The sequence below is a fragment of the Polyodon spathula genome, chromosome 27 (assembly GCF_017654505.1).
Source record: "Polyodon spathula isolate WHYD16114869_AA chromosome 27, ASM1765450v1, whole genome shotgun sequence".
In the NCBI taxonomy this organism is placed as follows: domain Eukaryota; kingdom Metazoa; phylum Chordata; class Actinopteri; order Acipenseriformes; family Polyodontidae; genus Polyodon; species Polyodon spathula.
The window spans coordinates 4,197,259-4,221,052 of NC_054560.1; the positions used below are offsets into that span (position 1 = coordinate 4,197,259).

The following is a 23,794-nucleotide window of genomic DNA, read 5'->3' on the forward strand; positions in this document are numbered from 1 at the left end:
TTACTATAGTACCCCTTTAGCCTTGTGGTCTCAATACTTTAAAGATACAGGTGCAGTGCCCCATATATATAGTTAAAATAGCTGAAAGGGTTATTATCACGTGTGCAGCGCTGGGGTCTAGAGGTGTCATGTAATTTACATGCAGAAGCCTAGGTTCAAATATATTATAGAAAAAAAAACAAAAAACAGAAATTGATCTGTGGGGCTGTGATCCTTCTAAAAGACTGTGTGGTCCTGCGGGCTTTAGCGACTGTCTAAAATGTTCATGGTGTAATTGCACTATGATGACACAACCTTGTGTGCAAATACAGTGTGATTAAGTGATTCCCAGCTATAGCATGTACTGCAATAAGACTTGTGCCCTGCAGTGCTGGTGTTTGCAGTCTATGCGTGTACCATGCTTTGCCATTCTGGCCTATGCTCCCAACTTGAGTTGTGTGGAATCTTTCTCTGGTTTTACTAGAGGGTGTCACAGTAAAACTTTGCAGTTGATCTAATGCAAAACAGAAACTTGTGCCTAGGGGGCTCTGCCCACAGAAACAGGTACTGAAACTAATCTCTGTGACACAAATGCAATCCTGGGACAGCCGCTATGAGCCACTTTTATTATTATTTAAATTTTTGCTGCTGTGCTATTAAGAAACTAGATAACTAGGCACTGGCATGCAGTTCCAAGGCAGTGTATCTCACAACGAGCATCTCTTTGCAGAAAAAAAGGGTCCTGTTTGTCTTCTAAACGCACGTCTGGGAAAAGCGAAAAGGAAAAAACATCCTGAGGTGTGAGCTGACCGGTTAGGGAGTGGCACAGCGCCTCATCAAAACAGGGCTTGCAGGCAGCCTTCAAACCACAGCCCAACCCCCGAAGCTAGATGCCTTTCAGTTGTTGGTGTAGAAGGTGAGATTATTCGAAGAAGTCTACTACTGTACCAAAATCTGTTTATTATAATAGAGCTGTGATGCCCCATACAGTACTCAAAATAGGGTTTATGTATCAGACTGAGGCCGCCTACAAATCGGCAACCGGACTCTCTTTCCTGAGCAGTTACAACACTTGCAACCTCGCCTCACCTACAGTGCTCACAATATCAGTGTGACACACACACAGGTAGGCTTTGACACATGTCCTGTGAAATGTTATCAGAATAACAGATGCATCATGTGTGCCTGCAGCTTTCGCTATTCAAACAAACTGGAAAGCCAACCAGGCCTGCTTTGTAACTGCAGACTGGACAACAGCCATCCAGGAATTCTGTTTAAAACTGATGACTAAATAACAGCAGGGTTGTCTCTGTTGTCAATGCAATGTTAGTTGGTGATCACACAGCAACGTTAAACAGCAATAATCCACAAGGTAAAAAGCTATGAAGACAGTATAGCATTTCTTATATAAAAAATAGTCACAACATACACACACAAGCAAAAAAAAAAAAAACAGTAATGATTACAGTTGCGCTGTCCATTCCCAGTCCCTTTTGGTAAAATACAAATATATGAATCTACCTGTCAAAAGGGAGACCAAAATCTTACATCGTATCACATGACACTATACCAGTAAATCAAATATAAAAGGCTTTGCTTTCAAATAGTTTTCTATTGCACCCATTCAGGACTGAACTATTTCATCTATTGCCATGGCCAGCTATACAAATGTATGTCCGCCATGCAGCTCGCAATAAAATGCCTGTCCTGCATCTTCTGATGTTTGGTGCATGTGTTGTGTTACCATAGCCTGGAGTGTAAATTCCTGGCACACTTAGGTGTTAATAAATGTGCAATCCAATTAAGGCTCTTTCAGCAGATTTCTCTCAATGATCAGGGTGCCCTGATTCAATCCAGTCCCACTAATATATTGATTTATTGATCGGTGCTAGTGATTGATCGGTCAATTTTAATGATGCATGTTAGGTTATATGTAGGACTAAAACTGCTAAAACACCTCCGGACCCAAAAAAATGAAATTGGTGTGTAGCCAATAAACACTGGAAAACACCGGAAAACTGTGGAAATAGTTAGTCAATTCACGCTGACAACTCCTTTCCCATTAAAAAACTACTACTAAAAAAATTACATCTTGACTTGTATTGATCGTTGATTCGCTCTGAATACCCCAGCTACCAAAAATTTCTACTGAAGACTCCGCTTGCGAGATTTAAAACGAGCTTACTCAGCAATGGAGGGTTGTTCATGGGATTTAAAGCTGTGTTACAGTTAAGATACGGAGGATTTAAAACAGAATTATGACAACTGAAGTGTGCATGTACTGTCCAGTTACTACTATACATATTTTGACAGAAAAAAACGCATCCCAGTTTTGGAAAGTAACCAAATTTTTTAACAAAACAAAAATCAAAACGATACTATTTCAATTTGATCTACCATATTATTTTCCACAGTATTAGTCCAGAGAAAAATGTAATTGCAGTGTTTTGCTGAATAATGTGATAAGGTTTTGTTATTGACTTGATAAGCATCCCCTGGAGTGACACCCATTCTCGGAACCACTCTATATAAAAAAATGTAAACGATATGAGAATACATATTTAGTATGGCAGTTGTGAAATAACTAAGGCACAGATGGTAACACACACTAACTTGTTCTGCAAGAACTCAGCATTATTCCTTCACAACAGTATGTACAGCAACAAGCAAAGGCATACAATTAAAATATTTACACATCTTTGGAAATAGAGAATGTTAAAGAAAGCCGAAGTTTTACACTGAGATTAGATGTTATCAGTTCGATGGCCCAGTCTTCCTCGCCACAGTGGATTGAATCAGATCAAAGTCTGCGCTGATTATAGTGCGCAAGTCTCAATGCCTGCATTCTGAGATGTTCTGATAACGAAACACAAAACTTAGCCCCCCCCCCCCATCACAGTCACTGCCCAGCTGACCATCCAGGTGAATGGCAGACAGGAATGGGGTGGAGGGGGTGTGCGGAGGTCAAGGCACGGTGTCTTACTGTAGCCAGCACCATTGTACCATTGAAACAAGGTAAATTAGGGGAAGAGCATGCAATCACTTATGGGTTTATACTGAGCGTAGACTGTCTGTTCTTTCTCAGCCAACCCACAAGGGCTGCGAATATTGACAAGCCCAGTGCTGGCAGCGCAGTGGCTATCGTTATGGTCACGCTCTGCACTCCCTGTTCATCTGAAAGCACAAAGAGAACACAGGGTCAGCTCCCACACACCTGATAACCTGATGCATGCTGTACTTGACGGCACCGACATGCAATAAGTGCTTCGACTTGACTGTGCTCACCTGTCGCTCTCACGGTTGTGTTCCTCCATATTTCCCCAATTTTGTTTCTGATCAGACAGGTGTAAACCCCGAGATCCTCAGATCCCATAGCATTGATTCTCAGCTGGGATTTATTCCCGGATTCAGATATCTCCCAGTGATCCCGTTTCTCCGAGCCCAGTTTGAGCCACTGGATGTCAGGCTTGGGATTTGCATCCCAGGTGCAGTTGATTTTCAGAGGCTGGCCTTCATTCCCTGTGATGACTCCAGAGTCAGCTCCGATATTCCTGGGACCGTCTGGAAAACAAAGCCAGTGGCATCAGCATCACCCTCATTAAGGTTTACGACAGTGAAAGGTCAGTGAAATGTGATAAAGCAAAGTGAAAGCATGGAAAACATTGCAAAACTGAGAGAGGTATGGAAAGCACATTCCCTTTTTTACACATTGTTAGAAACTTTCAAACAGTTTGTCAGTAGGAAAAGCAGCAATGCCATAACTTTGAAAAGTTATGCATTATAAAACAGATACATATATAGGAAACTTAACATGGTGCAACTGCACAGTGACTGAAAGAAGATATAAAAAAATATGGAGCAACTTCATAAAACTGTGTGCAATAACACTGTGGCAGAGCAAATGTAAGAATTTCAAACTGACGGTAAAGTGTGATTGAAGAGATGTTCCATTTCAACAGAAAGACAAAAGCAGATGAGTCCAGAGACAATCTTGCCCTGCTTTTGTCATGCCTATAATATGCCTTTCCCAGAGTTTAACAGTGTGTTACCATGCTGCCCTGAGCTTTAATACACCTGGAGATTCTGTTAAAATATTACACTGCAGAATTTAAAGCCCACTCATTCTCTTTTTCCCTCCTCTCAGAGCCCCTCTCCCCCTCCCCACGACATTCTCTTGAATCTTCTTATCACTGTTAAGCGGTCTCATGCTGACGAGCAGACAGTGTTGAAATCTGATGAGGAAAAATTGCACCATTCTGATACTTTCCTGTTTATTCTCAGTGAGACTTCGACTGCGTTCAACTTGGCACAGCAGTACGGCATACAACTGTGTGCAACACATCAACCACTGCGTCATATTAATTTGTAAAGCATTGCCAAAGATTGCTAATTGCTTATTTTTGTAACAAACAGTAACTCTGATCAAACAAGCACATCACTAATTGTGGCTCTTACTGAATTACCAACATTATTATTTTTGTACAGGTGTTTTATATGTTCTGGGCTCTCGTTTAGATGGTGCTTTTTGTTCCAAATAACAATCAATCTCTTTCTTTTTTAAACAAGATGGCTTTGGCTTGTGTCTTCAAAGTTCAACAAAAACAACCCAGCGTTCCGAGCTAACTTACACAGCACGTGGAGCGTTGTCGTCAGGGCCTCCCTGCCAATGCCGTTGCTGATTTCACACTGGTAGGTGCCGCTGTGCTCGGGGGCGAGGGAGAGGGCTGTCAGTGTGGACTGCCCCTTGCCTGTAGAGCGGATCCAGCTGTCTGGTAATGTGGAGTTCAGTTTAGTCCAGAGGATCTGAGGCTCTGGGCTGGCGTCCCCCCTGCAGGTCAGGGTCAGGGGGTCTCCTTCCTTGACCGTGGGCTCAGAGCGGGTCAGTGAGGTATTCTTAGGAGCGTCTGTAAGAATAGAGGCATTTGTTTACTTTATATATTCCTGTACCTTTATTCTTGACAAATCACATTTGTAAAGCACAGTTTTTTTCAAGTATCACTAAATGTATGTATTGTCTTTATTAAATTAGCTAGTAAGTTACATGAAACTTTTGCTCTCTAATAAAGTCCTCTGCAATGCACATCTTTTTACAAGGGGGTCCTGCAAGACAGCAGTCATGCACAGCCAATTAGAGCCTTCAAAACAATGCACCTTGTAATACTCCAACAGACCAGCTTCACAACAGAAGCCCTTGCATCCAAACTACACTGAGGACATGGGAAAGTTCCTATAAAGGGCTTGGTAATGGAGACTTTATGCCCTCCAGTGGAAAGTATTGGGGACACTCCTCCAGTCTGGATAACAGACAGTTTATTACTTACATAACGGTACAACACACACATCCGACACTGCAAACCTAAAACACCGCTGAATAATGCATTCGCGCATGCAGTAACCATAATCCAGCAGGAACTCAGCCTGTCCTTGCCCGGCCGTATACTGTACACTAGATCAGCTGCTACTCTCAAAATAGAAGTTAAGGGCGACATCTGGTGGCCTGGAATTGTAACTCAACAGAACCAAGAACGTGGTGCTTAGAGCTTTCAACTCGGTTTGCTCCGGCTGTTTTATACTATGGAGCCCACTCCCTGGGGCCCCCCAGCCAAGATCGGCAACTTGACGTGACCGGAATTCAAACCACCAAGCTCCTGATTGCATGCTTCACGCTGCACTCATTGGTGCCTAAACAAGGGGAGCCACAGGGGCCCTTTTTAATTTGAATAGCTTTAGTAATCAGTACACATGGGCACAGTCGCTTTCCACAAAGGGCAACATCCCAGTGCTCCTGTATATTGAATGAACTTACACAGCACGTGGAGCGTTGTCGTCAGGGTCTCCCTGCCAATGCCGTTGCTGATTTCACACTGGTAGGTGCCGCTGTGCTCGGGGGCGAGGGAGAGGGCTGTCAGTGTGGACTGCCCCTTGCCTGTAGAGCGGATCCAGCTGCCTGGTAATGTGGAGTTCAGTTTAGTCCAGAGGATCTGAGGCTCTGGGCTGGCTTCCCCCCTGCAGGTCAGGGTCAGGGGGTCTCCTTCCTTGACCGAGGGCTCAGAGCGGGTCAGTGAGGTATTCTTAGGCGCGTCTGTAAGAATAGAGGCATTTGTTTACTTTATATATTCCTGTACCTTTATTCTTGACAAATCACGTTTGTAAAGCACAGTTTTTTTTCAAGTAAAGTATCATTAAATGTATGTATTGTCTTTATTAAATTAGCTAGTAAGTTATGTGAAACTTTTGCTCTCTAATAAAGCCCTCTGCAATGCACATCTTTTTTCAAGGGGGTCCTGCAAGACAGCAGTCATGCACAGCCAATTACAGCCTTCAAAACAATGCACCTTGTAATACTCCAACAGACCAGCTTCACAACAGAAGCCCTTGCATCCAAACTACACTGAGGACATGGGAAAGTTCCTATAAAGGGCTTGGTAAAGGAGACTTTATGCCCTCCAGTGGAAAGTATTGGGGACACTCCTCCAGTCTGGATAACAGACAGTTTATTACTTACATAACGGTACAACACACACGTCCGACACTGCAAACCTAAAACACCGCGGAATAATGCATTCGCGCATGCAGTAACCACAATCCAGCAGGAACTCAGCCTGTCCTTGCCCGGCCGTATACTGTACACTAGATCAGCTGCTACTCTCAAAATAGAAGTTAAGGGCGACATCTGGTGGCCTGGAATTGTAACTCAACAGAACCAAGAACGTGGTGCTTAGAGCTTTCAACTCGGTTTGCTCCGGCTGTTTTATACTATGGAGCCCACTCCCTGGGGCCCCCCAGCCAAGATCGGCAACTTGACGTGACCGGAATTCAAACCACCAAGCTCCTGATTGCATGCTTCACGCTGCACTCATTGGTGCCTAAACAAGGGGAGCCACAGGGGCCCTTTTTAATTTGAATAGCTTTAGTAATCAGTACACATGGGCACAGTCGCTTTCCACAAAGGGCAACATCCCAGTGCTCCTGTATATTGAATGAACTTACACAGCACGTGGAGCGTTGTCGTCAGGGTCTCCCTGCCAATGCCGTTGCTGATTTCACACTGGTAGGTGCCGCTGTGCTCGGGGGCGAGGGAGAGGGCTGTCAGTGTGGACTGCCCCTTGCCTGTAGAGCGGATCCAGCTGTCTGGTAATGTGGAGTTCAGTTTAGTCCAGAGGATCTGAGGCTCTGGGCTGGCTTCCCCCCTGCAGGTCAGGGTCAGGGGGTCTCCTTCCTTGACCGAGGGCTCAGAGCGGGTCAGTGAGGTATTCTTAGGAGCGTCTGTAAGAATAGAGGCATTTGTTTACTTTATATATTCCTGTACCTTTATTCTTGACAAATCACGTTTGTAAAGCACAGTTTTTTTTCAAGTAAAGTATCATTAAATGTATGTATTGTCTTTATTAAATTAGCTAGTAAGTTATGTGAAACTTTTGCTCTCTAATAAAGCCCTCTGCAATGCACATCTTTTTTCAAGGGGGTCCTGCAAGACAGCAGTCATGCACAGCCAATTACAGCCTTCAAAACAATGCACCTTGTAATGCTCCAACAGACCAGCTTCACAACAGAAGCCCTTGCATCCAAACTACACTGAGGACATGGGAAAGTTCCTATAAAGGGCTTGGTAAAGGAGACTTTATGCCCTCCAGTGGAAAGTATTGGGGACACTCCTCCAGTCTGGATAACAGACAGTTTATTACTTACATAACGGTACAACACACACATCCGACACTGCAAACCTAAAACACCGCTGAATAATGCATTCGCGCATGCAGTAACCACAATCCAGCAGGAACTCAGCCTGTCCTTGCCCGGCCGTATACTGTACACTAGATCAGCTGCTACTCTCAAAATAGAAGTTAAGGGCGACATCTGGTGGCCTGGAATTGTAACTCAACAGAACCAAGAACGTGGTGCTTAGAGCTTTCAACTCGGTTTGCTCCGGCTGTTTTATACTATGGAGCCCACTCCCTGGGGCCCCCCAGCCAAGATCGGCAACTTGACGTGACCGGAATTCAAACCTGCAAGCTCCTGATTGCATGCTTCACGCTGCACTCATTGGTGCCTAAACAAGGGGAGCCACAGGAACCCTTTTTAATTTGAATAGCTTTAGTAATAAGTACACATGGGCACAGTCGCTTTCCACAAAGGGCAACATCCCAGTGCTCCTGTATATTGAATGAACTTACACAGCACGTGGAGCGTTGTCGTCAGGGTCTCCCTGCCAATGCCGTTGCTGATTTCACACTGGTAGGTGCCGCTGTGCTCGGGGGCGAGGGAGAGGGCTGTCAGTGTGGACTGTCCCTTGCCTGTAGAGTGGATCCAGCTGTCTGGTAATGTGGAGTTCAGTTTAGTCCAGAGGATCTGAGGCTCTGGGCTGGCGTCCCCCCTGCAGGTCAGGGTCAGGGGGTCTCCTTCCTTGACCGAGTGCTCAGAGCGGGTCAGTGAGGTATTCTTAGGAGCGTCTGTAAGAATAGAGGCATTTGTTTACTTTATATATTCCTGTACCTTTATTCTTGACAAATCACGTTTGTAAAGCACAGTTTTTTTTCAAGTAAAGTATCATTAAATGTATGTATTGTCTTTATTAAATTAGCTAGTAAGTTATGTGAAACTTTTGCTCTCTAATAAAGCCCTCTGCAATGCACATCTTTTTTCAAGGGGGTCCTGCAAGACAGCAGTCATGCACAGCCAATTAGAGCCTTCAAAACAATGCACCTTGTAATACTCCAACAGACCAGCTTCACAACAGAAGCCCTTGCATCCAAACTACACTGAGGACATGGGAAAGTTCCTATAAAGGGCTTGGTAATGGAGACTTTATGCCCTCCAGTGGAAAGTATTGGGGACACTCCTCCAGTCTGGATAACAGACAGTTTATTACTTACATAACGGTACAACACACACATCCGACACTGCAAACCTAAAACACCGCTGAATAATGCATTCGCGCATGCAGTAACCACAATCCAGCAGGAACTCAGCCTGTCCTTGCCCGGCCGTATACTGTACACTAGATCAGCTGCTACTCTCAAAATAGAAGTTAAGGGCGACATCTGGTAGCCTGGAATTGTAACACAACAGAACCAAGAACGTGGTGCTTAGAGCTTTCAACTCGGTTTGCTCCGGCTGTTTTATACTATGGAGCCCACTCCCTGGGGCCCCCCAGCCAAGATCGGCAACTTGACGTGACCGGAATTCAAACCACCAAGCTCCTGATTGCATGCTTCACGTTGCACTCATTGGTGCCTAAACAAGGGGAGCCACAGGGGCCCTTTTTAATTTGAATAGCTTTAGTAATCAGTACACATGGGCACAGTCGCTTTCCACAAAGGGCAACATCCCAGTGCTCCTGTATATTGAATGAACTTACACAGCACGTGGAGCGTTGTCGTCAGGGTCTCCCTGCCAATGCCGTTGCTGATTTCACACTGGTAGGTGCCGCTGTGCTCAGGGGCGAGGGAGAGGGCTGTCAGTGTGGACTGCCCCTTGCCTGTAGAGCGGATCCAGCTGTCTGGTAATGTGGAGTTCAGTTTAGTCCAGAGGATCTGAGGCTCTGGGCTGGCTTCCCCCCTGCAGGTCAGGGTCAGGGGGTCTCCTTCCTTGACCGAGGGCTCAGAGCGGGTCAGTGAGGTATTCTTAGGAGCGTCTGTAAGAATAGAGGCATTTGTTTACTTTATATATTCCTGTACCTTTATTCTTGACAAATCACGTTTGTAAAGCACAGTTTTTTTTTCAAGTAAAGTATCATTAAATGTATGTATTGTCTTTATTAAATTAGCTAGTAAGTTATGTGAAACTTTTGCTCTCTAATAAAGCCCTCTGCAATGCACATCTTTTTTCAAGGGGGTCCTGCAAGACAGCAGTCATGCACAGCCAATTACAGCCTTCAAAACAATGCACCTTGTAATACTCCAACAGACCAGCTTCACAACAGAAGCCCTTGCATCCAAACTACACTGAGGACATGGGAAAGGTCCTATAAAGGGCTTGGTAAAGGAGACTTTATGCCCTCCAGTGGAAAGTATTGGGGACACTCCTCCAGTCTGGATAACAGACAGTTTATTACTTACATAACGGTACAACACACACGTCCGACACTGCAAACCTAAAACACCGCGGAATAATGCATTCGCGCATGCAGTAACCACAATCCAGCAGGAACTCAGCCTGTCCTTGCCCGGCCGTATACTGTACACTAGATCAGCTGCTACTCTCAAAATAGAAGTTAAGGGCGACATCTGGTGGCCTGGAATTGTAACTCAACAGAACCAAGAACGTGGTGCTTAGAGCTTTCAACTCGGTTTGCTCCGGCTGTTTTATACTATGGAGCCCACTCCCTGGGGCCCCCCAGCCAAGATCGGCAACTTGACGTGACCGGAATTCAAACCACCAAGCTCCTGATTGCATGCTTCACGCTGCACTCATTGGTGCCTAAACAAGGGGAGCCACAGGGGCCCTTTTTAATTTGAATAGCTTTAGTAATCAGTACACATGGGCACAGTCGCTTTCCACAAAGGGCAACATCCCAGTGCTCCTGTATATTGAATGAACTTACACAGCACGTGGAGCGTTGTCGTCAGGGTCTCCCTGCCAATGCCGTTGCTGATTTCACACTGGTAGGTGCCGCTGTGCTCGGGGGCGAGGGAGAGGGCTGTCAGTGTGGACTGCCCCTTGCCTGTAGAGCGGATCCAGCTGTCTGGTAATGTGGAGTTCAGTTTAGTCCAGAGGATCTGAGGCTCTGGGCTGGCTTCCCCCCTGCAGGTCAGGGTCAGGGGGTCTCCTTCCTTGACCGAGGGCTCAGAGCGGGTCAGTGAGGTATTCTTAGGAGCGTCTGTAAGAATAGAGGCATTTGTTTACTTTATATATTCCTGTACCTTTATTCTTGACAAATCACGTTTGTAAAGCACAGTTTTTTTTCAAGTAAAGTATCATTAAATGTATGTATTGTCTTTATTAAATTAGCTAGTAAGTTATGTGAAACTTTTGCTCTCTAATAAAGCCCTCTGCAATGCACATCTTTTTTCAAGGGGGTCCTGCAAGACAGCAGTCATGCACAGCCAATTACAGCCTTCAAAACAATGCACCTTGTAATGCTCCAACAGACCAGCTTCACAACAGAAGCCCTTGCATCCAAACTACACTGAGGACATGGGAAAGTTCCTATAAAGGGCTTGGTAAAGGAGACTTTATGCCCTCCAGTGGAAAGTATTGGGGACACTCCTCCAGTCTGGATAACAGACAGTTTATTACTTACATAACGGTACAACACACACATCCGACACTGCAAACCTAAAACACCGCTGAATAATGCATTCGCGCATGCAGTAACCACAATCCAGCAGGAACTCAGCCTGTCCTTGCCCGGCCGTATACTGTACACTAGATCAGCTGCTACTCTCAAAATAGAAGTTAAGGGCGACATCTGGTGGCCTGGAATTGTAACTCAACAGAACCAAGAACGTGGTGCTTAGAGCTTTCAACTCGGTTTGCTCCGGCTGTTTTATACTATGGAGCCCACTCCCTGGGGCCCCCCAGCCAAGATCGGCAACTTGACGTGACCCGAAGTCAAACCTGCAAGCTCCTGATTGCATGCTTCACGCTGCACTCATTGGTGCCTAAACAAGGGGAGCCACAGGAACCCTTTTTAATTTGAATAGCTTTAGTAATAAGTACACATGGGCACAGTCGCTTTCCACAAAGGGCAACATCCCAGTGCTCCTGTATATTGAATGAACTTACACAGCACGTGGAGCGTTGTCGTCAGGGTCTCCCTGCCAATGCCGTTGCTGATTTCACACTGGTAGGTGCCGCTGTGCTCGGGGGCGAGGGAGAGGGCTGTCAGTGTGGACTGTCCCTTGCCTGTAGAGTGGATCCAGCTGTCTGGTAATGTGGAGTTCAGTTTAGTCCAGAGGATCTGAGGCTCTGGGCTGGCGTCCCCCCTGCAGGTCAGGGTCAGGGGGTCTCCTTCCTTGACCGAGTGCTCAGAGCGGGTCAGTGAGGTATTCTTAGGAGCGTCTGTAAGAATAGAGGCATTTGTTTACTTTATATATTCCTGTACCTTTATTCTTGACAAATCACGTTTGTAAAGCACAGTTTTTTTTCAAGTAAAGTATCATTAAATGTATGTATTGTCTTTATTAAATTAGCTAGTAAGTTATGTGAAACTTTTGCTCTCTAATAAAGCCCTCTGCAATGCACATCTTTTTTCAAGGGGGTCCTGCAAGACAGCAGTCATGCACAGCCAATTAGAGCCTTCAAAACAATGCACCTTGTAATACTCCAACAGACCAGCTTCACAACAGAAGCCCTTGCATCCAAACTACACTGAGGACATGGGAAAGTTCCTATAAAGGGCTTGGTAATGGAGACTTTATGCCCTCCAGTGGAAAGTATTGGGGACACTCCTCCAGTCTGGATAACAGACAGTTTATTACTTACATAACGGTACAACACACACATCCGACACTGCAAACCTAAAACACCGCTGAATAATGCATTCGCGCATGCAGTAACCACAATCCAGCAGGAACTCAGCCTGTCCTTGCCCGGCCGTATACTGTACACTAGATCAGCTGCTACTCTCAAAATAGAAGTTAAGGGCGACATCTGGTAGCCTGGAATTGTAACACAACAGAACCAAGAACGTGGTGCTTAGAGCTTTCAACTCGGTTTGCTCCGGCTGTTTTATACTATGGAGCCCACTCCCTGGGGCCCCCCAGCCAAGATCGGCAACTTGACGTGACCGGAATTCAAACCACCAAGCTCCTGATTGCATGCTTCACGCTGCACTCATTGGTGCCTAAACAAGGGGAGCCACAGGGGCCCTTTTTAATTTGAATAGCTTTAGTAATCAGTACACATGGGCACAGTCGCTTTCCACAAAGGGCAACATCCCAGTGCTCCTGTATATTGAATGAACTTACACAGCACGTGGAGCGTTGTCGTCAGGGTCTCCCTGCCAATGCCGTTGCTGATTTCACACTGGTAGGTGCCGCTGTGCTCAGGGGCGAGGGAGAGGGCTGTCAGTGTGGACTGCCCCTTGCCTGTAGAGCGGATCCAGCTGTCTGGTAATGTGGAGTTCAGTTTAGTCCAGAGGATCTGAGGCTCTGGGCTGGCTTCCCCCCTGCAGGTCAGGGTCAGGGGGTCTCCTTCCTTGACCGAGGGCTCAGAGCGGGTCAGTGAGGTATTCTTAGGAGCGTCTGTAAGAATAGAGGCATTTGTTTACTTTATATATTCCTGTACCTTTATTCTTGACAAATCACGTTTGTAAAGCACAGTTTTTTTTCAAGTAAAGTATCATTAAATGTATGTATTGTCTTTATTAAATTAGCTAGTAAGTTATGTGAAACTTTTGCTCTCTAATAAAGCCCTCTGCAATGCACATCTTTTTTCAAGGGGGTCCTGCAAGACAGCAGTCATGCACAGCCAATTACAGCCTTCAAAACAATGCACCTTGTAATGCTCCAACAGACCAGCTTCACAACAGAAGCCCTTGCATCCAAACTACACTGAGGACATGGGAAAGTTCCTATAAAGGGCTTGGTAAAGGAGACTTTATGCCCTCCAGTGGAAAGTATTGGGGACACTCCTCCAGTCTGGATAACAGACAGTTTATTACTTACATAACGGTACAACACACACATCCGACACTGCAAACCTAAAACACCGCTGAATAATGCATTCGCGCATGCAGTAACCACAATCCAGCAGGAACTCAGCCTGTCCTTGCCCGGCCGTATACTGTACACTAGATCAGCTGCTACTCTCAAAATAGAAGTTAAGGGCGACATCTGGTGGCCTGGAATTGTAACTCAACAGAACCAAGAACGTGGTGCTTAGAGCTTTCAACTCGGTTTGCTCCGGCTGTTTTATACTATGGAGCCCACTCCCTGGGGCCCCCCAGCCAAGATCGGCAACTTGACGTGACCCGAAGTCAAACCACCAAGCTCCTGTTTGCATGCTTCACGCTGCACTCATTGGTGCCTAAACAAGGGGAGCCACAGGGACCCTTTTTAATTTGAATAGCTTTAGTAATAAGTACACATGGGCACAGTCGCTTTCCACAAAGGGCAACATCCCAGTGCTCCTGTATATTGAATGAACTTACACAGCACGTGGAGCGTTGTCGTCAGGGTCTCCCTGCCAATGCCGTTGCTGATTTCACACTGGTAGGTGCCGCTGTGCTCGGGGGCGAGGGAGAGGGCTGTCAGTGTGGACTGCCCCTTGCCTGTAGAGCGGATCCAGCTGTCTGGTAATGTGGAGTTCAGTTTAGTCCAGAGGATCTGAGGCTCTGGGCTGGCGTCCCCCCTGCAGGTCAGGGTCAGGGGGTCTCCTTCCTTGACCGAGGGCTCAGAGCGGGTCAGTGAGGTATTCTTAGGAGCGTCTGTAAGAATTCAGAAAGATGTCACCTGGAGGTTTCACATCCAGTTATTGATCTTACAAGCCTTGCCCACTTTCTGAGATCGGAGACATTTATATCTTGGATTTAACACATATACCTTGATCAATGACTCCTGTCCTGTTAGAGTTTTTAAACTGGATTGTAGCTTAAACCCACAACCCCAGTGTACAGACATACAACCAGCATATGTTACAGCTTCACAAGATGGAGGAACTATATAGCCCACTGATTACAAATCATTATTGTAGATAAATAGTGAAACTCTAGGGATGAAAACAAGGTTCCTGTTGCATAGCAGTTTCACCCATTCCAGGTTGTAATACAAGCTTGATTAGCCACAATGCATAGGTAGCAAGCTCATTATTAAACTCGTAGTAAAACCAGGAACAGGTCAAACTGCCATGCAGCGGGAGTCTTATTCCCATCCCTGAACTTACAGGAAACCTCAATGGTTATGCTGAGCGTCACTTTGGTGGTTTCATTCTTGAGGATGCAGGTGTAGTTTCCACTGTCGCCAGGCTGCAGTCTCTCTATGAGCACCAGCGAGACGCCCGCGCTGACAGAGAGATTCCAGTGTCCCGGAGGGGCCCATGCTCCCTGGCTGCCTGTCCTTGCCCAGGAGATGCTGAAGGAGGGATCTGCCTTGCATGTGAAGGAGGCCGGCTCCCCCAAGGGCTTGCGCAGGAAAGAGGTGGAAATGGAGGGCCTCTCAGGAACCACTGCGAAGCAAGAGACAGACACACATTAGTGACGGGGTTGGATGGGGACTGGGCAGATTCATTTTCACAAAAATGTGGAATATGCATCACGACCATTTGCGTAAAAGGGGTTGTTTTTACTTCTGAACTGGGCTGCAAGCGTCTTTAATTTGTTTGCTGTCACCGAATAATCCAGTAAAACGGGAAGTATCTGCGGCAAAGTCCTTTTGGGGGTGTCTCAGTCACTGTGGACATATTTACTGCAATAAATATTTTCAACTGAAAATTATACATATACTGTATAGAAATTATAGTAATTATGCTGATTTTTCAGGCGTGTATATTTTGCGAAATTTGTGAATATTTCTTGCCAGCAAACATTTCCGTGTTTCACAGTATCGTGTTACTGTTAGCAAACAAGCGCCAAAATGTATCCAAAAGATTATTGCAATGGCTTACCTTTAAACTGTAACGGCAGTGTTTGTTTTTTAGTTTTTATCAACTTGTTTTGTAAAACCAACTCTGCTTCGCATCTGTAATCTGCACTTGTGGCGTGCAGCTGCTGTTTTGTCCTGAGCTCGTAATTGTGAAACACCTCGTCTGCGTTTTCCGCTGTGCCGGCGGGTCCTGCGATGACACGGTCCCCGTGTAACCAGCGCATCTCCACTGAGCCGGGAGGGTACACCCCCTGCAGAGAACACTTGAGGCTGAAGGGCTGTCCTGAGACCGGCTCTTTGGGATCGGATTGCACGTTCAGATCCGGTAGTGCTACACAAACAAGGCACACACACATAATTCAGTACCGTGTACTGAATGATATACAGCAAGTACAGCACACCCTCCACTCCACACACTTAAAAAAAACAAAAACAACAACGGTGTTTTAAGGATTTTAATAAACCAGTAGCATTTTTGTTACCTTTTTTTCGGAATCTGTGTCTATTTCCAGACAGGAGCTGGAATTTAGTGTATTGTATAGCACCCCAGGATGACCCCTGGTTGTTTTAGTCACCTATATGTGCTTATCTCGGGATTATCCATAAAAATAAGATTGGCATCCTGGTAGATTAACTGGCAAAATGCACTAAAAAAATAAAAATAAAATCTGTGTTTTAACCCGGCGGATTAAAGGTTAATCAAATCAACACCTTAGTTTCTTCGTTTATATTTGTAAAGTTGTTTTGAATACACAGATGCATCTAAATTTAAACACCATTTCATTACACGTGGTCCTGTATGGAAGTCAACGTTAGGTTTTAACACACGTAGCCTATATTTACTTACAGAACACCATCAACACCAGTTTCTCTCGAACAACGTTTTGCCCGCATTTGACCACGCACAAATACGTCCCTTCGTGTTCCGTATGAACGTCTTTGATTTCTATTTCGCTGCGTTCTCCGGATGAGCGCGGTTTGTAAGGGAGGGCGTCAAGGCCTTTCTTCCACTCCGGCTTTCCATTGGGACAGGTAGTGGAGCAGGTCAGTGTGATGCTTCCGCCAACCTGCACGGTAGCATCAGCAGGGCTGACTGTTACACGATCGTCTGCACAAAGCACCGAAGCTGCAAGATAAAAAAAATAATGATTTGGGGCTTGCATGTGGTTCTCTATGGTATGAAGGACGATCCAAAAAAAAAAGAAGAAAAACCCTAAACTAATTCAGGAAAAAAACGAAGAAATGTACATTTTTCTGCTTTTATGCACATATTTAGCTATGCAAATAATTTTGATATATACCAGCTTTAAAAAAATATACTATAAAGTTAACATCTGCTTTTAAGATGTCCAAATGAAAATGCTGGTGATCCTAATTGATCCCCGCGATTCAGCATCACCAGCATGGCTTGGTGACCCATTCCATCCCCTCACCACTCTCTGTGTTAAAGAAGCATCTCCCTCCCTCTGTCCTGAGTCTTAGACAGAGCTTGGCACTGAGGTGACAAGGTCTGCAATGAATATATTAAACAATAAAACAGCAGATCACATACATTGAGGAGCCAACAGCAGAATGGTAAAGATGAGCAAGATGTCCATTCCGTCCTTTCAAGGTTTTCAGTATAATGAAGATAAATTAACAAGAAGAGGAGACTGTGCTGGAAAACCAAGAGATCAACGTGAAGCCCTGAGGTCTCTGTTTTACTGACTGGTTTTGTTTCTCTCCTGATTGTATTTTTGAAATAGGGTTGGGGGACGGTGGTTTTTAAATGCTTGGACCCCCTCCTTCATTTTTTGCTGATACGTCCTAACGTGATATATGTAAGGAAAGTCCCCTTTAGTTTCTGACCCCCCCCCCCCCCCCCCCCCCCCCCACTTCCCTCACACACACACACACACACACACTCTCTCAAATATTATCCATGTGCTCTAGAATGGGCAATAAGCCTGTACTTTACAGACACTTGCTCTCCCTTGCTTTGAATGCTCTTTAAGACGGATTTTTGTTATTAGCTGTTGTCTAAATTGCTATTTTAGGTTTTTCACCCCATCTTATTAGAGTGATTCTATATGACAAACGCATCCACAATGTGTTAGAATTCACATCTTTGTCTTAATGTATTATGCCTGTATTTAATGTATTTGCATTGTTTTTTTTTTACTGTTTGTATTGAATGTACTATTCCCTGTATTTCACTGTATTTAATGTATTATGCATTGTTCCTCACTATCTTGTAAAGCGCTTTGTGATGGTGGGCCACTATGAAAGGCGCTATAGAAAATAAAGATTGATTGATTGATTGGAAAATAAGCCATTTTTGTTAATGTTGCTTATATATATATATTGGCAGAAATTCCCAAAACTTACATGATTCTTACAGTATTGATGATAACTGGCAAATATTATTAACTTGTCACAGGAATAGTTTTAATAGTGCTAGGGGTAGGAACATGGATTAAAACCCTGGCTAGCTTCCCTAGAGTTCAACTCCTTCCTGTCTCCTGTCTTTGAACAGAACATGCCTTTAATCTTATCACAGTGTTCTATAAATCTAAGCCATTTTTTTTTCCTGTTATGGTTCCTTCACGCAAGGATGATGGATTGGGGGGAATGCCGCAGTCCACTGAGGTTCCATTGAAAAATAATCCAGCCAGTTATGGGAGATTCAGCACCTCAGCTTCCCCAAGTGGACACGTTGGACTCCAAATTGCTGCAATTGTATCTATAAAACTTTACTATTTGCCAGTTTTGTCAGAGAACATTTGCAAAACTTTTGGCCATAGCCATGCTGTTTCCATCAGTGTGCCTTTATTTAGCGAGATCTAAGGAAAGGTATGAAGTATCACTGGTTCCTGTCCGATTCCGGCAATGTGGTATGCAAGAAGCAGAGGCCACACACCAGACATAGCTTCTATTTACTTATAGCCTTGTCTTTTGAGTTATGAACAGGGGTCATATATACAGCGAGGGAGCGGTTCAGCTACGAGCCCCAGTAAGATTTTTGAGGTCGATTATTTTTTGCAGGCATCCTGACAGTATTAACCCCATTGCACTGGATATGGTTCCTTCGAAGATAAGAAAACGTTCTTCTCACTTCAGAGTCCCACTGGAACCCACAGAGGAAGTGCACTCTACAATACAAAGGGAAGGAGTGTGAACATGAATGGGAAAACACTGTCCAACACTGGTCCAGGGGAATGTGACGACATCATGGATTAAACTTGCAGGATTGTTTTAGAGCACTTACTGTAACTACTGTATGTTTCACTGGACTAATGACCAAGGGCATTGCACTGAAGGAATCAATAGTACTGCATGTCATGAGAATGTTATTAAAAGACTCATCTGTAATGCTTTAGCCCATTAAAAGCCATTGTCCTTATTTTTGGAGCATTTTTAACTGGCATCTATTATTTTAATTTTCTTTGTAACTATATTGTTATGATAACTTGCTCTAATTTTGTTAACTGCAAAAGTTAAGCCTTAACGTAACTGTTAACTCTGCAGATCTAGATCTTCAGATGGTTTTATGACTCCTCAATATAAAATGAGAAACTCAAGCATAAAAAATGATAAATGTCTTGGTGTTTTCTTCCCCAGAGTGATGATAAAGCTACATGTTGTGTATATATATATATATATATATATATATATATATATATATATATATATATATATATATATATATTGTAAATGGACTGCAACTCTCCACAGTGCGTTGCCCCTTTCAAGCAGGAGCCAGGAAACGCAAATGGAAGTTTATGAGCTTACTCGCTATTTTTAATAACCCAAATACAAATAATCAAACAAAACAGAAACAAAACCTAACTCCGTTTTGGAGCGCTGACTACACACTGACAGGTCCCTGACTAACACGCAGGACGGCTAAGCCGTTTACCTGTCATAAAACACTAAACCACACAGGTTAACACAATACGTTTTCTGACGACTCAGAAACAGGGCACCCTTCTGCCTCCTTCCACTCAGCAGCCCTGAGCACACTGGCTGCTTTCTTTAAATACCCTGCACCTGGCTCTAATTTACAATGATAGCCAGGTGCAGGGGAGAACTAATAATAAGACAATTAAACAAAAATACAGCAAAAATACACCATACACTCACATGGTTTTTGGCAGGGAGGATTTTAACCCCCTCTCTGCCCAATTATATATATATATATATATATATATATATATATATATATATATATATATATATATAAAAACTTTTTAGTACTCAACAGGTTAATGATACAAAATGGGTAAGAAACTATTTCAAGGTCAGTCCATTTAATGAAGTTGCTGAATTGGCTCTCTCTATATTAATGTTACCTGGCACATGTGTGTTTCAGAAGAAAGGGAGGTTTTAAAGGAAGCAAGCCCTTGGGAACTTCCAAATGAGTTTACTGGACTAAGTGTTGACGAGGACAATGGCAGGTGATAACACTGTCTAGGCATATCCTTTCCTTTATAAAAGAGATAATTTTTACTTTAAAGCCTTGATGTGCAATGTACAGTTTCCCCTTGCCAGCAGAAGGAGGGGCAGACTAGTAGGAATGCTGACTCAGGAGGTCACAGGAGGCAACAAAAGCATCGTTTTGCATGCCTTTAAAGTGCACGATGTGGGGATTTTAGCAGTGTTCATTTTTTGTTTTGTAATTAACATGTTTTTTTTTTCTCATAAAAAAATATGAAGCCAGTGTCTCAAAAGGAAATGGGCTTTACACCTTATTAATTTACCCTTCCCCAGCAGTTCTGTTTTTCCCCATGATTAGATTTCTCATCCTGTTGTTGACACTGTTTGCTACAGCAAGAAGCAGGCAGAGCAGTGGGTTTTATTTTGTGGAAGCACGGTGAAGGTTCACAATCTTAGAAAAATAAGAAAAACTCGGGAAACAGAAGAGAGAGTCAGGGGGCAGAGTATCACCAATCCAAAAACACCATAAGGACAGACCTTCCCAGAATGGGAGTCAACACACTTCCTCAACAGTAATGAGATAAAATACTTAGAAACATATAAAGATTAAATAATTGAATCAGCGGGGTTGCTATAGGAAACGTGAAGGAAAAACAAATAGCACATTTCAGGCCAAACAAAATTAATTGTCCCTTGGCTGCAACTGGAAACACTGTGGAAAGCCTCACATCGAACCTTGTACATACCTTAATAAAAGTGCCTGCAGAGGCATGCTTTGATATTTGTCTGAAACCTCTATGTCCAACAAACCCTTCATTTTCTCGGATTTATGTCAGTTTGAGGCTCCACAAGCAAGCTCTGTCTAACCCAGTAGAGCGAGTGGATGGAAAATGTCTATAAAAATAACTACACAGTGTCCTGTTCACAAAATATTAAGGTCTGTTTTTAAAGTGCTGTCCCATTCTATTCTCTGCTGATAAATGAGCAACAGCTGCCAAGCACACATTGTCAGATTAATGCAGTTTCTATACAACTTGGAAAACATGTTGTGTTCTGTGTAAATTCTCATTAAATCAGTCTGCGCAGCTGATGCAGCTATTAAGCATGTTATTGCAGATTAAAACAAAGAAAAAAAACGAATTAAAATCTCAAACCGCCATTCCATTTTTTCAGTACTTTTATCTTCAACTTCAGTGCCCAATGAAGCGCTATCTTCCAGTAACAGGACAGGAGCACTCAAAGCCATTAAGTAGTAGTTTACCGTAAGCTCTTTGCTCCCTGAAGTCATCCTTTATGGCATAGCAATGACTTCCTTTACTTCAAGGTGACTTGACTTGTATGCATCCAACACAGAAGTCTATTTAAACAATGATTTAACAGACGAGGATGTGAAGAAGCAGTCCCAACATGATCCGAGAATTGAAACAATAGCACATCACTGTCCAGCATTGTTGGCTTGCTCGGGAAACCACACATAAAAAAAAAAATAATAATTATTAGATGTGAAGGACTGCTAAACCAGTCACTGTTTCGGTACTTCTGTGCTCCTCAAACAGGTCGCACATTAAGCTAAGCGGTAGCGGTGTCAAGAGGTTTTGGCGAGGTTGGTCAATTTTTAGTGGAATTAGGTGAGTGAGAGTAAAACGTACGTGTCGACGAAGCATCGGTTAAAGGTTACGTCCTATTGTTGTATAAAACTTACTAGGTTGAAAAAAAAAGACGTTTGAACAAATCGTGACCAAAGTGAAATCTTAACAGAGAGGTGTATTTTAGGCTTTTGAAATAGGCGATATCTTTCCAGATGTGTATAAACTTCGGTACTATGGCTGTTATCTGAGGTCATTTACATGTTTCGCGACGCAATTTACTGTGACTATATAATTTTATATGCGACGTTTTTTACGAACCAACGCGTAAAATAATCTGTTTTTGGACTTGAAATGGTTTTTACCATGAACATATCCAGACTAAAAAAAGCTATACTGTGCAGATAGTTAGTTTCAATGATAACTTTAACATGAATCATAAAAATGTACCGTTTTGTATATTGATAATTTTGCTTTGCATTCACTAAAAAACATTTCAGTATCAGCTATAATCTTATATTAATCATATTGGAGCACATAATGTAAGTCTCTGACAGCACACCAGATGACTATGCAAGGTTTTTATTTCAAGCCCAAATTATCCAAGTACATTTATTTGTAATTTAACAGTATTACTGCAAATGAAACAAAAACTAGATTAATAAAATAAGTGATTACTATTACTTGGAGAGTCATAGTCACAGTTACAGCACACAATCCTGCTTTGCAGCATTATTTAAAGTGAATTGCAAAGCTCTTCCTTGGACAATCTGTTAATAATTCAAACTCCGAAGCCATGACTGGGAGTCAGGATCAATCAGTTTCTTGTTTTATTTTAAAAACCCTCCATTTTCATTAAGCCACATCCAAACAATATTCAGCTGAAGCCATGAAAAATAAAATGTCTTTAAATACTTTAAAAACTTTTTTTTTTTTTTTTTTTATTGTGTTAATAATTTAACATCAGTTACAACATTTACAATCCTTTTCATAATGTATCACAATAATAACAACAAATTTAACTTCCTACAGCACATAATGCAACAATGATGTACTCTTATCCTTGATCGACGCAGAAATCTTACCCGTGCGTCTGCAGTCAAACCACACCCAGACCGCAGAACTTTCAAAAAGAACCGTGACAGTACAAAAAACTATCACTAAGTCATTACTTTTAAAGTAACGTTGACCTTTACAAAGAAGTGGTATTAGAGCAGTAAAACAAACAGGAACAGTATTATATAAATATATTTATACAGGTATATACTTGCTCCAATGGGAGCAATATTAAGATTACTAACCGTTCAGAATGCCGATTCTTCATTCAGGTAATGTAATATTAGTCACTTTAAGGCAATTAATTTTATTTTTTTTCCTAAGATTTTTTTTATAGCTTCTGTTCAACCACCCATGCAGAGAAGGAACCAGTCCACACAACTTTTACTCATGGAATTTACCCAAAATGTACCAAGCGAACCAAATGGCAGGTAGAACAATAAACATTATACTTAAATACAAAACAAAAACCAACAAAATGGGAAGAAAAAAAACAAAACACAAAACATTTTCTAATTTCTGATTTTCGCATCAATGTTTTTGGCATCTCGTGGACAATGAATGCACTATTGAAATGCACAGTTCGTTAACTGCAAGCCTGTATTCTGCTGTAAATTGCATAGTGATTTCCATCTAGTGATTTCCTTTTAATCCCCAGTGGTTGAACCCATCCACTTGTCTCGCCTCAATCTATAAAAGTAAGCCGTGGCATTTCAGAATTTCAAGTTTTCGACGACGAGGTTGGCTATTGTTAGTTCTTAGCCCAGTCTGCAGTTTCACCTACACAAGGTCAGTTGTCTTTGGACTGGGAGTATTAGTGATTTTGTTTAGGCTGGGTCAGACCAGAAAAAAAAGAAGAAGAACATATTTTTACAAGCCAGAAAAAAAAAAGAAACAAAACCAGCCTGGTCAGAAGCACCCTTCTACTCCTCCCCTGCCCCTAATTCTAAAGCAATTCGAAGTCCATGCCTGCCCTTCTTCCTGCCTTCAGCACCGAATGCAGACCCGATCCATGCTGGTCCTCACCGCTGGGTGCTTCGATGGCTTTCTCTTCAAGCATTCTTGATCTCTGAACCGGGTGGAGAAGCTCCTGCTCCCCCGCGGCCCTGGCTACACGTTGCTGTCCTCCAGCAGGGGCTCCTTGACATCCAGGATGCCCATCTGGGGGCTGTGGGAATGGCTCTGGGCTCCGTTGCTGTGCTTCTTGTAGCTGCCTGGCCTCAAGTTGGGGCC

At 43.4% G+C, this 23,794-nt stretch overlaps 1 protein-coding gene across 1 annotated transcript; it reads right to left on the minus strand.

Annotated features, from left to right (window-relative positions):
* Positions 1–724: 724 nt before the first annotated feature.
* On the minus strand, positions 725–15,882 carry LOC121301254 (hemicentin-2-like). Its single transcript, XM_041230418.1, has 13 exons — positions 15,526–15,882; positions 14,806–15,087; positions 14,075–14,350; positions 12,891–13,166; positions 11,707–11,982; positions 10,523–10,798; positions 9,338–9,613; positions 8,154–8,429; positions 6,970–7,245; positions 5,786–6,061; positions 4,608–4,883; positions 3,265–3,540; positions 725–3,153 (listed from the first exon to the last, which is right to left on the minus strand). The coding sequence occupies exons 1-13, from the start codon at positions 15,857–15,859 to the stop codon at positions 3,023–3,025; spliced, it is 3,507 nt and encodes a 1,168-aa protein (XP_041086352.1). The 5' UTR covers positions 15,860–15,882; the 3' UTR covers positions 725–3,022.
* Positions 15,883–23,794: the final 7,912 nt, after the last annotated feature.